Source organism: Sminthopsis crassicaudata, chromosome 2, assembly GCF_048593235.1.
Source record: "Sminthopsis crassicaudata isolate SCR6 chromosome 2, ASM4859323v1, whole genome shotgun sequence".
NCBI lineage: Eukaryota > Metazoa > Chordata > Mammalia > Dasyuromorphia > Dasyuridae > Sminthopsis > Sminthopsis crassicaudata.
In genome coordinates this window covers 84,108,992-84,124,854 of record NC_133618.1, presented here as the reverse complement: position 1 = coordinate 84,124,854, position 15,863 = coordinate 84,108,992, and the positions used below count along the sequence as shown (strand labels likewise).

General features: G+C 39.5%; 1 protein-coding gene across 1 annotated transcript; it reads left to right on the top strand.

Annotated features, from left to right (window-relative positions):
* The first annotated feature begins 1,738 nt into the window (after nt 1-1,738).
* COX7A2L (cytochrome c oxidase subunit 7A2 like) lies at nt 1,739-15,654 on the top strand. The gene is made up of 4 exons (XM_074286687.1): nt 1,739-1,895; nt 12,285-12,416; nt 14,681-14,864; nt 15,466-15,654. The coding sequence occupies exons 1-3, from the start codon at nt 1,770-1,772 to the stop codon at nt 14,819-14,821; spliced, it is 399 nt and encodes a 132-aa protein (XP_074142788.1). The 5' UTR covers nt 1,739-1,769; the 3' UTR covers nt 14,822-14,864; nt 15,466-15,654.
* The last annotated feature ends 209 nt before the right edge of the window (nt 15,655-15,863 follow it).

Genomic DNA, 15,863 nt, shown 5'->3' with positions numbered 1-15,863 from the left:
GATTATGCTCACTTTGGAGAAAGGATTTTCAGTTGAATAATGAAGTTAGAAGTCAGAGTGTAAAATGCTTACTTTCCAATGAAAAGAAATGGAAGTAACTAGCGTTCTCAAAAAGTTTAGCCACAACAGAGGAAACATGAATAGGTAATATTTTGGCTTTTGGAGATTCTTTTTTTTTTTTTTTTTTTTTGCAAATGTCTTGGTACTTATCTTCCTTTCTAATTTTAGTATCTTCCCTGCTAATTGATCTGCTTGAACTCCAGATTTTTGACTGCTTTTAATACTTTTGGTGTTTTTAGGCTTTTCCCCCTTGGATTCCCATGTCACTCACTTTTTGACTCTTTCCCCCTTGGGGTTATTTCTTTGATCTGTCAGTCTCTTCCCACTTTAGAACTTCTCTCTTAACTTGCCCACTTGTCCCAGGAGCTTCTAAAAGGAACAAAGTGAAACCAGCTGGATTCTAATTCTCTTTCCTTCACGCCTCCAGAAGCCCCCTCACACTAATCCTTGCCCCAGTTCCTTTTCTCCCACAAACACCATCCCATTCTTTAGTTCTCTAGCTAGTTTGAGTCCCATCTTTCATATTATGTAGGTTAGTGACGGGTAAAGTGTCTTCTGGGCAGGTTCCCTACACTACAGTAGCCATTAGAGAAAATCCCGTTGCAACAGAATGCTGGGGTTTTTCCGAATTTAGTGGGCGATGGAGAAAAGATTTAGTCCTCCATCTTATTTGTCCTTTGTATTAGAAATTTCATTTAGCTTCCTAAGTCAAATTTAGAATAAAACCAAATGAATGATAATTGATATTTACTTAGCTTAAGGAAGTCAAGTATTCTCTGGAAATGCAAAACCACCATAATGCTGGTAAATTTCTCATTTTAATTTGGTAGAGCAGGAGGTGAGTTATAAATTACTGGCTAAGCAATAAACAAACCCGGTCTTAAGGATTTACAATAACGTTTCTCTCACAACTGCCATAGATACAAAAGTCAAGTTTAAAAGTCCTTGAACCCAAAGATAGCTAGGTAGTGCAGCGGTTAGACCACCGGCTCGGGAGTGAGGGGGACCCGAGTTCAAGCCTGGATTTAGACATTTGACACTGACTAGCTCTGTGATCTTAGGCAATTGACTCGAAAGGAAAAAAAAGCCCTCAAGGAGCTAAAGTTTTACATAGTAAAAAAGGGGTAGAGTAGACGATAGTAACTAGGCGGAATTAACCGGACTCAACTTGGCAAGAGACTGGAAATGTGATTTGCAGCTGAAACCAACGTGGGCTCCTTGGGGGCGGAGAGTGCCTGGTTTTTCTATGTGTCCCCAAAGCACACAATAAATGTTTCCCCCTTCGCTCGTTCCCATTCTCAGAGTTAAAGCACCACGAAGGCAAATGTAGGCCCTCGGAGAAGCTAAGGGGAGAGGGCATGAAACTGCAGGGCTCACTGCAAAGCTGTGAAGGGGAAATATTCCCTCCCGGCAAAAAGCAAAAGGCACCCAGGTACTCTAGCTGCAGCGCTGGGATGCCGGACCTCGGCACCGGAACCCTAGCGCCCACATGCGCAGTAACTACCCCGACTTCTCAGGTCACTGTGCGCCTTCACTTCCGATGCGCTTTTTCTTTTCGGGCCGTTTAAGGAACTCCTGATTCATATTTCCGGCTTGGCTGGGTTCGGTGCTTCATTTTAATCAGGCATTCTCCGTAGACATCCCCGGATCTGCTCCGGGCCCTGAAGCGCGGGGTCCTTTGGCAGACACCCGCGCCTTTGGGTCTTTCCATGGCGCCGGCGCTGCGGACATACCGGCTTCAGGAGGTCGGGTTGAGGGACAACATGTACTATAAGTTCAGCGGCTTCACCCAGAAGCTTGCTGGGTCCTGGGCTTCGGCCGCCTACAGCCCTCAGGTACGACAGCGAACTCACGGGTCCTAGGTGGGAGAGCTGCTCCGGCCTGACTGTCCTTGGCGGAGCTTAAGCTGCCGGGTGCCCTCTGACCGGCGGCGTCCTCTTCCTCCCTGCTGGCTCCCTCACCTCAGCCTCCCGAGTCCGAGGCCCAAGGTGACCTTACGCGACCACTCCTAAGAACAAAAGTGAACCCTGAGGCCACTGGCCTTGTGAACGTGACTTTGCCGGCGCGTAGCCTTTAATCCCCTTTCCTTCCCCGTGGCCCTCGTTAGGACGAATCCCGACCCTCCTTCCTTCTCCTCCTCCTCCCCCCCCCCCCCCGCTCCACCATTCTCTCACGTTGCCTAGAAAGTTGTTGCGTTGAATCGTAGTCAGCGTACATGTATTAGGCACCTATGTAAAATGCCCCTAACTTAACGAACTCATAGTCTGAAATATGCAAGATACAGTGAGAATCACGTGGGGTGAACGTAGAGAGAAATCTATGAGATGGAGGGAGACAGGAAAGGTTTCTTGCAGAGTGTGGGATTCTAGTTGGGATCTGAAGCCGGGAGAGTGCTGAGCAAAATAAAATGGCCCTTGACCTCAAGGAGTTTGTATTCATTGGGGACACGGTATGTAAGCAGACGAGCAAGTGCAGAGGGATTTCAGGATGTGCAACAAGTGGAGGAAAAATTATTCCAGGTATTCCAAAAGGGGTCTCTCCCTGTAGTGTTTTCCTGGCTGATCTCACCAGCTCCCATTGAGTCAGTGACTGCTTGTGTGGGTGGACCCAGGTCTGTTACCCTGGTCTTTTAAACTAATGGTCCCAGATCTGTTACCTTGGTCTTTTAAATTTCGGGTCCCAGATCTGTTACCCTGGTCTTTTAAACTTCCGGTCCCAGGTCTGTTACCCTGGTCTTTTTACTTCCAGTCCCAGGTCTGTTACCCTGGTCTTTTTAACTTCGGGTCCCAGGTCTGTTACCCTGGTCTTTTTACTTCCAGTCCCAGGTCTGTTACCCTGGTCTTTTTAACTTCGGGTCCCAGGTCTGTTACCCTGGTCTTTTTAACTTCCGGTCCCAGGTCTGTTACCCTGGTCTTTTTAACTTCGGGTCCCAGGTCTGTTACCCTGGTCTTTTTACTTCCAGTCCCAGGTCTGTTACCCTGGTCTTTTTAACTTCGGGTCCCAGGTCTGTTACCCTGGTCTTTTTAACTTCCGGTCCCAGATCTGTTTTGGACGTCTAAACTCATCATGTCTCAAACTGGGCCCCGTTATTTTCCACCCTGCCTATCTTTCACTGTCAGACTTCCTGTCATCCAGGCTGTCAGCTTGAGGTGGACTCCTCCTCCCCTTCCCCCTCCCATAGCTAATCTACTGCCCAGCCAGTAAGTTTCCTTCAGTGCACTCCTTTCTTGTCTCTCACACTGCTTTGGTTTGGGGGCAGGCCCCAGAAACTTCTCCCGTCTGCACTATCGCAGTCATTTGCTGCCTTGTTTCAGGGCTCCAAGCCTCCGTACTCCAGTCCACCCTCTGTTCAGAGCGACTGTCCAAGAGCACACATCTGATGGGGCACACACACCCTTCTCTACCTTATCCACTAAAGGCCAGGGCTTCCCTGCTACCTACCACATTCACAATTTAGCCCCCTCCTAACCATTTTTTATCTTCCTGTACTTCCTATGGTATTTTTTAATAATGTTCCTTCGGCCTCATTGCTGTTCCTTGCCTTGAGGTATCCTTGAGATGCCCAACTCTCCAAACTAAAGGGCATTTGCTCTGCTGTCCTTCTGTACTTTGAATCCCTTCCTTGTCTCCTACTCTCTGCTTCCTGACTTCAGATTTAAATCAAAGCTAAAATTCCACTTTCCACAGGACGCTTCTTCCAGTACTTCTTAGTTCTAGTGGCTTTCTTCTTGTAATTGTTTCCGATTTAATCCTATATAAGGATTGTTTGTATATATGTGTTTTGTTGTCTTCCCCATTAGACTGTGAATTCCTTACTCAATTGTCTTTTATTTTTCTTTATATTCCTAGCACTCAACAATATGTGGCACATAGTAGGCATTTAATAAGTGTTATTGACTGACTGATAAAGAGGCTGAGATGAAGGGGGAGTTAGTTAAGCATTTATTAAAAATGTATTAAATAGAAGGCAGGAAGCTAAAAGAGCAGGGATACAAAAAAAGGCCAAAAAAACCCAAAATACCCTAAAAATCGTAGAGTAGATTCTAAGTAGAGAAATAGGTGTGAGAGCAATTAGTAGGCTAGTTTGGTTGGACATAAAATGGGTGAAAGGGAATAACTTGGGAAAAAGTGCCTGGAAAATTATTTGGACCTTAACAGAATCAAAACATTTCAGAATCTGAGGGCTCCAAAGTAACTATAAACCCTTAAAATAGTCCTTTCTATATCCTACCTGATGTGTCGTCATGTAAGTTTTTTTTTGAAAACTCACAGTAAGTGGGGATTTTTGGAAACCTACAGTAAGTGGGGAAGGTTTTGAAGCCTGGTTTAGGACAGAAGTGATGAGAAGGTTTTTTTCATCTTTATGACTTCCATCCATTGCTCCCAATTCTGCCTGTTGGGATCAAAGAAAACAATTGTGAGCCCTCTTTCACATGGCAGCCCTTTGATCCTATCATCTTATTTTGGAAATAATGTTTAGAGAGACAGTCTGACGGTGAACAGAGGTGGCTTCAGAATGAGGAAGACCTGGCTTCTGATGCATGTATTTTTTTGATGACCTCGGAAAAATTGCTTAATCTCTAGATAGCTCTCTAATGCTCTTAACAGTCATCCAAAACTATAAATTCTAGAGCAGATGGTAAAGGGAGTTCCCTTATATAAGGGAAATTGCAGATCCAGGCTCTCTCCAGATTCCTCTCCTAATGTTTTGTAACATGGCTTTCTTGGCTGGTGTATGTCACTGGTGATTCATATTAAGCTTGTGGTTCATTGGAATCCCCAGATTATTTTCAGGCAAACTGCTCCTTAATCTTGTTTCCCCCATCTAGTACTTGGGAAGTTTATCTTTTTGAACCCAATCGTAAGACTTGGTCTCTATTAAATTCTAGATTTAATCCAGTGACCTAGTTAAGTCTTGACTTCTCCAGATCTTTTTGGATCCTTGTATGATGTTGACTGTCTCTACTACTTAGATCACCTCCTGATTTATAAAGCTTGCCATGTTTGTCTTTATCCGGATTATTAATAAAAATGTTCAACAGTATAAAGCCAAGCACATACCCCTGGAGCACTCCATTGGAGGCTTCTGTCCAAAATGCCATTCAATCCTATTGGTTCAGTGGTTGAATTACTTTTGAATGTGCCATACAATCATCTTGCCCACTTCTTTTTATCTTTTCCATGAGAGTTTTCAAATGCTTTATTAAATTTTGATCTAATAGTTTAGATAGTGTTTAAAAAAATGAAATGAAGTTAAACTTGCACTTTTACAATTGCATTAAAAAAAAAAAAAAAAAACTTCCCAAGAATAAGATGAGGAAGCCGTGATTAAGGAACAGTTTATACTGGCTTTGTGATTCCTCTTTTTTAGAGATGTTCTCTAACATAGGATTGATGATCCATTCTAGAATTCCACAGGTTGAAATAGCTTTCTGTCCTATAGTTTGCAGACTCCATTTACTTTTTTTTTTAAATGCAATAATATTTGCCCCTCTTTAATATTGTGTTATCCTTCCCATTTTCTATGTCTTTTCATGGATCATCCTAAAGAGCTCCAGTCACACCTACCAGTTCTCGTATTTATCTGTGCTAGGTTACTTGAACTCATCAAAGGGATCTAGGTATAGTCTTACTGTTTTCTCCTTCCTATCTTCTCTTAGTCATATTTGTTCACCAAATATGTCCAAGGTCATCTGACAAAACAAAGTGGAGATTGAACGTTGCTGCCTTCTTTCATCAGTTTTTGTAGTCTTCTCTCCATACACTACCTGGAGAGCAGAGGATGTCTTAGATTGTGCTCTTCCCCTCCCCCCTCCATAACATTTTTTTAAAAAAAACTGATTTAACTTTCCTTCTCCAGCCTCAGTTTATTTTGAGCTTTAACACTCCTGGCATTGTTCTAAAGGACCATAACACATTATTTTGTATGTGCTTGGTTTTTTGCCTTTGCTTCCATCTTTTATACATTTCTTTTAAAAATTTAAATTGCTTGCTGAGGACAATGTAAATTCACATTGGTCTTTTTCTTTAGCTCCAATTTTTCTAATGAAAATTGTTTGCTTTGGTATTTGAGCTGGTGTGTGTATGTATATATATGGTGCACATACACAGACGCAGACTGAGAGGGATGGACAGATAGACAGAGACAGGTTTTTAATCACTTTTCCATAATTTGGTGTCTCAAAGATCTGGGAATAGACAGATACATTCTAATCAGTTATTAGATGCCCTTCATCCCTGGGTTGTCATTCTTATATTTTAAGCCATGTTTCAGAAATAGAAATCCCATTCTCAGACAACCATCTTCTTAATCAGCTGTTCACTTCCCAAATATGCCTTTCTTTTCTGCATCTTTGCTTCAGTAGTCATCAGTGATGAAAACACCACCTGTGCCCACTAGGTTCCTTCTGGCGATATTTTTTGTGCCCACATGAATTATCAGAAATGGGGAGTAGTTATCTATTGGACAGGTCTTGGATATATTCATCTGGGTGACAATAGTCCTTTAGTTTGGCCAGGAGCTGCCTCAGTGTCCCTCAGCGGGGAGACACCAACTGCTACCACTCTTGTCTTCCTTTGGCCTTTAATGTGTGATTTGTCATGTGATCTATAAGCACCTGCTTTCTCCTCAGTTCATTCAGTTCCCTACTCTTTTGAAAGAGTCTAAATTACATTTTTTAGCTCCAAATTCTTGATTTCTTTCTTCACAGTGACATTCTTTCAGGCCAGTTGGAACCAGATTATAGAAAGCTTTAAATGCCTATTGGAAAAAGTTCTTGGTGACAAAGACAACACAGAGCCTCTGAAGATTTTTTGAGGAGAGAGTTGGCGTGGTCAGACCCGTATGGTAGGGGTATTTGGCAGCAGTGGAGATGGCTTGGACTGGAAACAGACCAAACTGGAGGCTTTTAGAATATGGGTGAAGGGTGAGAAGGGTGGCTGTGTGAATGGAGGTGGACAGAAGAGATGTGGAAGCACACTTGAACTGTGTTCACTGAGAGAAAGGAAAAAGTCAAGTCTTGATTTGAATATAGAAACCTGGATGAGTGTAAGAATGGTGAGACCTTCATCAGAAACAGAGAAGCTTATTTTTTCCATTTACATGTCAAAACAATTTTTAACATCCATCTAAGAAACTTTAAATTCTAAATCTCCTCCTTAAGAAGGCACTTTGATATAGATTAGATATGTGCAGTCATGCAAAACATAAGAAATGGGCAAATTTAGAAGAGAAATGATTTTTCTGGGAGAACATTATGAGTTCCATTTTGAATATATTTAATTTAAGATGCCAGGTTACATCCAGGTGGACATATCCAGGAGGCAGTTGTCTATAGGAGATTGCAGTTCAGGCATAAGATAAGGGCTGGCTGAAATAGATTTGGGATGATAATGAGCTCCATGAAAGCTAATTATAAAAAGATTAGAGAGAGCAAAGAAGGCTTATAGCAGAGCTCTTCAGTTGCGAAGAGAGATGGGGATGATGATCCAGCAAAGGAGCCTGAGGAGATGTGAGAAAGGTAGAACCAGCAGAGACATCAAGAAAGGAGAGTTGACAGTGTATAAAAGATGGAAGCAAAGGCAAAAAACCAAATAGGGCCTGAGAAAAAGAGGAAATATGATCAAAATCCCAAATAGAGGGATTAGCCTTGGGTTTCTCTTCATCAAACACTGAAGCAGAGAAGAAAATTGGCAATGACTTAGGTTTTGAGGTGTGAAAATTCATTCTTTCCTTATAGAATAAGGAAACTGTTAGGAGGTATTGAGGAAGATTGTATTGGGAAGATGTATTTTAGAGGAAGCATTTTGAATTCATTCAATGAACGTAATTACCTTAGGTGATATTCTCTCTCTTGGCTTAATGTTTTCTTAGTATGCTTTTTAAAAGTATGTACTCTCTCTCTCTTAGATTTCATCATATAAGCAATAAAACAAGTTAAATTCTAAAAACAGTAGAATAAGTTACTAATAATCCATTTTTCAGTTTTCCTAAGATCAGTTGCCTTTTACTGGTTTTACCATGTAGCTAGATGCTCCTATTCGGAACTTGGTTATCTTTTGAATCTTTTCTTAACTCTTCCCTCTCTCCCCCTCCCCACATCTTATCAGGTCCTACCCATTTTACCTCCCAAGCTCTCCTTATCCCACTGCTAACTAGGGAGTCCAAGGGGAGAGAAGAGAGTTGAGGAAAGAGAGGGAAAAGGGAGAAGAGACACTGATAGAGAGATCCAGTGAGGCTGTAAAGAGATTAGAACCAAATTATATATAGTTTTCAAAGCTAGATAGAGGAATTTATATTTTATTCCAGAGATAATAGGAAAAGCACCAGAATTGATTGAGTACTTAAAATGATCAAATCTACATTTAAGGAAAATTACTTTGGAAGCAGCACCTAGACTAGACTGGAATGGTGAGAGAATTGACGCAGGGGGACCAATTAGGTGGCTGTAGGAATAATCCAAGTGAAAGAAGATGAAGACCTAAAATTTAGATTGTAGCTCTGGGAATAGAGAAGAGAAATTAAATGAAAGAGATGTTGTGAATGTAGAAACAGCATTACTTGGCAACTGGTTGGATATATGGAATAAGGGAAAATGAGAAATCCAGGATGATATTAAAGTCACAAACCTGGAGACTAGCAGAATGGTGGTAGTACCTTCAATAGGAGTAAGAAAGTTTGAGAGAGGAGAGGGTTTGGGGAGGAAGACTAGATTTGGTTTTGGACTTGTTGAGTTTAAAGTGTATCTGAGATGTACATTTTGAAATGTCTAAGGCAGTTGCTGATTGTGGGACTAAAGTTCAGGGGAAAGACTAGTTGCTTGGATATAGATACAGGCATCTTTATGTATGTGTACATATGTCATCTGCATAGAGGTGATAGTTAAACTATGGGATCTATTTTTAAATAAAATGTAGAGGTAGAAGAAAAGAGGATTTGGAATTAAGAAGGATGAGGTTTGAGAAAAGACCTTTAGATTTAATAATTAAAAATTCATTAATAAGTTGAGAGCAGTTTCATTTGATTGATAATGTAGGAAGGCTGATTCCAAAGGTTTGACAAGTGATTCAGTAAAAGAAGAGGAAGTAGAGGCAGCAAGTGTAGATATGATCCTTCATTGATTTATCTTTTTGAGTACTAGTATTCTCTAAACCTCTGTCTAGCTTTCTCTCTACATTTTCTCTCTTTGGTGTTTCATCCATGTTTGTGCAGATGGCTCCAAATCTATAACACTGTTTAACCCCCCTGTAGTGCAATCCAAATTCCCATATGCCTACTACATATCTCTATTTTAATGTTTCATTGTCTCCTAAAAATGTCCTCTCATTCTCTCATAATAAAACCTTTGCCCTTCCTCTGCACCTTTTCTATATATGTTGATAATACCACCATTCCTGAACAGATTTTATCTTAAAACTTAAAAAACTTTCCTCTTCCAAATACTATTGCTTTTGCCTTTCCAGTATCTTTTGTATCTCTCTATTCCTTTCCTTTCACTAATATTGCTGTAGTTTTGGTCCTCCTTAAACTCTTATCCATTATGGAAGCCTCCTAACTAATCTCCTTCTCCTGTTTTTAATTCTTCCTTGATAAGGCTGTGGCACTCCCCCACCCCCAAACTTTCACAGTGGCTTCCTATTGTTTAGAGAATAAAATAAAAACTCCTTCCCTTGTCTGGTTCCTACGTAACCTTTCTAATCTTTGTTGTTATCTAGTTGTTTTTCAGTCATAATATGACTCTTTCTGACTCCATTTGGGGTTTTCTTGGGAAAAATAATGAGTGGTTTGCCACTTCCTTTCCCAGCTCTTTTTAAAAAGAAGCTGAAGCAGACAGGATTAGGTGACTTGCTCAGGGTGACACAGCTAGTAAATTAGCACAGATTTGAACTCAGGAAGATTAGTCTTCCTGACTTCAGGCCTAGCACTCCATGCACTGCAGGCCCCCCCTAGCTGCTCAATCTTTGCAGTCTAGTCATACTCATTTTATTTGTCATCTACACACTTATTATTCCAATCAGAATTGATTACTAGTTAGTTCTCTTGGATGTTGTTTGGTTCCTCACCTCTATGCATTTGCACAGGCAATTTGCCATTCCTAGAATATCCATATTTCTGCTTATTAAAATACTTTTTCCTTCAAAGCTTAGCCCAGGAGAGATACCTTATCTAGTGTACTTTTGGTAACTTCTCCCCTGAAGCTAAAAAGGATTCCTCCTCATATTTTTTAATACTTAGTTTAAAGTATTTTTCTGTTTGGCCCTTATCACAGCTTACCTTGGATTTTACTTATTTTGTATACATGTCTTAAACTTCCAAGTTTATTGTAAGCTTTCTAAATCAGTGTCTGTATTTTTCAGTCCAGAGCCTTTTAGCATAGTTTCTTTCCCACATAAGCACTTAATGAATGTTTTGATGTGCATCACCTCTGAAAGAAATATGACTTAGGACTTTCAGGGGGATTTGAGCAGGGTATTCCATGCATAAGGAACTTGTATTTAATTGGGGAGACTAGGATAAGAGAGTTGAAAAGGAGTGGAATATAAATAAGGGATGAAATTATGTGGGATCTTACATATAGACCAAAGTTTTTAAGCTGGAGAGTCAGAGTCTAATGTGAGAAGGGTTTATCCAGCATTGTTAGGATGGAGGAGAGGGCAGCAGGCAGATTAAGAGAGAGATGCAATGAAGGCCTTTGGATATGATCATTCAGCCACTTCTAAAGGCAAGAGGTAGGCCACTCACAACTCAAGGTTATAATGAAATACTTTATTGAGTGCTTTGCTAAGAATTCAGATGTGTTCTGCCTGTGATACTTACTTAACCAAATTAACTTTGTCAAAAAAGTGTTATGAAATCTGTCTGACATGACTTGTCCTTAATGATTTGTACTGGATCACAGTGATCGCTTCTTTAAAAAAAAAAAAAGCCAAACCACTCAAAATCCATCTGTTTAATACTCTATTTTAGAAATTATCCTGGATTCGACATTAAATTCACCAGCCCATAGCTGGCATAATTTTACCTTCTTGAATTGAAGACAGGTCTTCTGACTGCAAAGGCAGTCTTCTTCCTCAAAGCAGTCACACTAAGAGCAGGCTGACAAGGACAGTCCCAAGCCCTTTCTGTCCTGAGATGGCCAGGCTCATCCTAGCAACCAGCAAATGTTTCTAGGACCCCTGTTATTCCTACCTACTCATTCATCTCATTATGGGGCTTAAAGATTCTAAAGGGTTTTAGATACATTATCTCATGTCATAGTAGATGCCATTTTATAGATGGGGAAACCCAAGTTCACAGAGAAGGAATTTGCCCAAGGTCTCAAAGCTACTGAGTGGCAGAGCTGGGATTCAAAATGGGATCTTCTGATTCACAGGCTTAATCTCTAGTCAGATGTGGTGTTAGTTGGCCTCCACATTCAGTGAAGTGTTTCATTATGTCCTGAGGAGATGAGAATTTTCTTGCTTCAGAAGTGGCTAGATGATTATATACAAAGGTCATCGTTCCATCTTCTAACTTGCCTGGTGTCCTCCCTTCCATCCCAAACAATGCCAGATTAATCCTTCTCATGTTAAGTTCTAATCATCATTTCTCAGCTTAAAAATCTTGACCTCCCATGTAAGGTCCCCCAGAGTCTCATCCCAATTAGCTTCATTCCTTTTTAAGTCTCTTAGTCTATTATCTTTTTAAATACCATTCATTCAGATTCTATCCTGTATTTTAATTTATAGTTAGTACCTTAGATGTGGAATCCCTCTCCAATCCTCATAAAAGTCCAAATTTTTGATCTTCTGGTGTGGACCCTGACTTTTTTTTCTTAAGAAAAAGTGTTTAGAAGTGGCAGCAAGGGGTAATGATGAGGGAGCTGTCCTTGGCATCAATAAGTTTGGCCTTCAGATTAGCTAATGACACAATCTTTTAGTGTTCCAAATAACTGTAATAATAAGTTAAGGGAATTAACACTCTGAGAATTCATATAGTGATGAAATTTTAGGATTAGGAAATCCCCTCTTTTCCCTCCTTCCAACTTTGGAGGAAAAGAGAGTGTTTAAGCCAGAATTTGTCCTGAGAGAAAGAGAAGTGCTTTGTAGAGTGTTTGAAGATTAGACACAGACTCTTGGTGATAGGAGAACGAGGGAAAACCACCATTCCTGAGAGCAGAGCTTCTTAGAAGAGTCATTTAAATGAAATACATGCAACTTAACATTTATTTTTTCCTTTCTTTTAGGGCTTAAAACCTGTGGCATCCTCAGAAGCACCACCTATTATATTTGCCACACCAACGAAATTTGCGTCAGAAACAGCTACATATGATTATGCTGGGAAAAACAAAGTTCCACAGCTGCAGAAATTCTTTCAGGTGAGGGTAGAAAAAGAAATCTGTGAATTACTTGTATTTTTGTGACCTTTTAAGTAGAGATTTTCTTCCCACAGTTTGAGTCTTTCTGTTTTAGTTCTCATACCACCTCTATCCCCAAACATGATTTCCTCACATCCCTTGAAACCATTTTTTTTTTTTTTTTTTAAATTAATCTATAGGCTTTATTTCCACTTTCTGGTAAAAGTGAAGGGATTCATGTTGTAGGTGTTGTTTCATGGGATCAGTGATTTTTAGTAGGATACCCAATCAGTTCTTGGTTAATCCATATTGGGAAGAAAGAGAATTCAAAAGACATTTATTTCTGTTTGGCTTTAAACAAAGACTCTTTCAAATTTGCCAGTTATTCCACATCATAATTTTTTTTTTTTAAATTAGACTATTAAAACGCTCTACTTCTTCGTTCTCAATCTACAAGGGGATGAGGTTCGTTGTGGTATAATGAAAGGGCTTCCACTCAGGAGGTGCTATTGATGACCTAAGTGATTTTGGATAAGGTATTCCTCTGGACCTACCACTAAGGGGGTTAAAGTAGATGATCTCTTAAGTCCATTTAATATTTAGATATTCTGAAACTTACTGAAAGTCAGAAGGAAGTCAGATTGGAATTCAAATATTTCAAATATATCTACTCCAAGGAGTAGATAATCTGTATGCATAATTGAAGCTTAACTGCTAAGAAAAAAAGAGACATTTTGTAGTTCTTTATTGAAGAAATATTCATTCACCCTCACTTGGCTCAAAAATGCAATCATTTGCCTCATCTTGTCAGTTTTTCTATTTTGTTGTATGTTTCCTCTCCACACTGTCACAATCTCATTCCTAACCCTTATAACCTCTCCTTTGTACTGTAACAATATTTTAATTGTTCTATTTACCTCAAGTCTCTCCTTCCTGCAGTCCATCCTCTACATGGCTACCAAAGTAATTTTTCCAAAGTGCAGGTGTGCTATGTTCCTCACTTTTGCTCCCTACTCAATGGACTCTACTGTATCCCTGGTACCCTTCAGTGGCTCCTTATTACCTCTAGTATCAAATATTTGCTTTTCAACAATTTGATCTCTTCCTGTCTTTCTGGTTTCTTACACATTACTTCCCTCCATGAACTGTGGCTTATTTGCTGTTCCTTGTAGGTGATAGTCTGTCCTCCATGCCCATTCACTTGTATTGGCTTCTCCTGACTTCCATCTCTGAATCAGGGGTGACCTTTTCTGAGTCCCAGGCTAGTGCCTGCCCCCTCAGGTTACCTTCCATTTATCCTCCATGTCTTGTGTGTATATCCATTTCTGTGGTGATCTCTTTCACTAGAATGAGGGCTCCCCATGCTTAGTTCAGCGCCTGGCACATGGGAACTGCTTGTTGTTTGCTTCATTACTGTGCTTGACACATGGATGCCCTGATTTTGAGCTGAAAGAGACTTTAGAAATTATCTTGCCCAACCCTCAGTTTGATAGATAAGGAAACTGAGACCCAGACATGACATAAGTTGACCCAAACTGTACATACTACATTTGTTCTCAACCTACAAGGGGATGAGGCTTGTTGTGATATAATGAAAGCAAAGCCTGGGCTTCTACACTCTGATTCTCCTATTGTTCTATGACTTATAGAATGATTTTGTTTGAAATGTGGCACTATTCTATCAAATTAGATAAAATTAATACTTTTTTTTTTTTCTTGACAAGGCCTAAAGAAGGTATTTTGATGAGTTGAAAGCAGAAAGGAAGCCTCTTGGAGAGAGTGGAATATAATGGACTAAAGCTGCTTTTGTAGATTTTCACTTAATATACCGGGTTTTAAAAGCTTAACAGAAAAAGGGCAATTGAGCACAAAATGGTCCTGAACTCATCCAGGTTTAATCAGCCTGTTGCGTTCAGACATTGGTCTTTATAGGATCAGCAGTGCATATTAAGCAAATAGTATTTTGTTTTGCCTGGATACTGATCTATATAACTTTCATTCTTTAGTGCCCTTCATTAAACTTAGTGCTTCTGAAATAAGAAACCTATGACATAAAAGATATGCATACCGAAGCCCAAATTTGGAATGATTAGATGAGAAACTACATTTGTATGAAAATGTAATATTGTAATGTTATTTAATGTTCAAAGGAATTAATTTTGTTTTTCTCCATTAATCATGCTGGTAGATTAGTTTTAGAATCCCTTGACTTGTATGTGTCTTCTTGTTCTTTGGTATTTGCAGTTATTAATATATGCTGTTTTGTTTTGTTTTTTCCCTTCAAGAAAGCTGATGGCATACCTGTCCACTTGAAACACGGTCTACCTGACCAAATGCTCTATCGGACCACCATGGCTTTGACACTGGGAGGGACCATCTACTGCCTCATAGCTCTCTACATGGCTTCACAACCCAAAAATAAATGAATAGATGTACTTAAGACTGATTGATGTATTAACAAGAGTTTGGGTATAAAACCTTTTGAGTTTTCTATTTTCCTATTTGCCAGTGAATTTTCTACCTGTGTAAGTTTATATTTTTCAGATAGAATTAGAAGGTTTATCAATAAGGGAATATATTGTTTGGTTTGTTTCTGAAAAATAAGTGGATTATCAGAACATGTTGAAGAATCAGCTATTAATAAGGTGATGAAGCCCTTTTAATTTTATGAAGTCCTCCCTTTTTTCTCTAGAGGTTGGCAGGCCAGCTCGTTAATACCACATTGTGATGGGGCTACCAGGGATTGCTGCTTGTGCCTGTCAGAGGCCACTTCAAGAGGGGGGAAAGCTTTTCTGTAATCAGATGTGTGCTGGCTAAAGGAGGAGGGGATTCACTGAAGCCAGCATCAGTGACAGGAAGTCCTTTAACTTTCTGATGCCAAAAATCTGTTCTTTCTGACACCACAAATTTCACTGGGAATTTAATTAGCTGTTAATTTGGTGGATTTTTCCATCTTGCATCATGGTGTTAATAGAAATTATTTTCTGTTAACTCTCCATATTCCAATAACTTTTATCATGTCGTTTCAAAAGGGTTATATGCCTGATCTTGACCTCTTTAAATATTTCAGAGATGAAGATTCTTTATTTATTCCATCATGGGAACAGAACAGCTCTTAATAAAAGTTTTGCACTTTGGACTGGACTGTTGTGAAGTACATTGCTACCAGCACTTCTCCTTTACTCTTGTTAAATACTATAGCTTTGAAGTATAATTTATTTTTGCTTGTGGAATAAATACATGAATGAGATGTTTCAAATTGAGTTTTTATTTTGAATTAAATGACCTTTTTAGTACATATTTTCACAATAGACATGCTTTGATTATTGCATTACTGTAAAAAAATTAGACAAGTTGGTCTTGAAAAGACTTCTCTTTTTGAACATTTAACTATTGCTCAGAGTCAAGGATAGACCTAATAGAAATGATTAATTATCATATAGTCCCTTTCTAAGACAATAGCCTTTG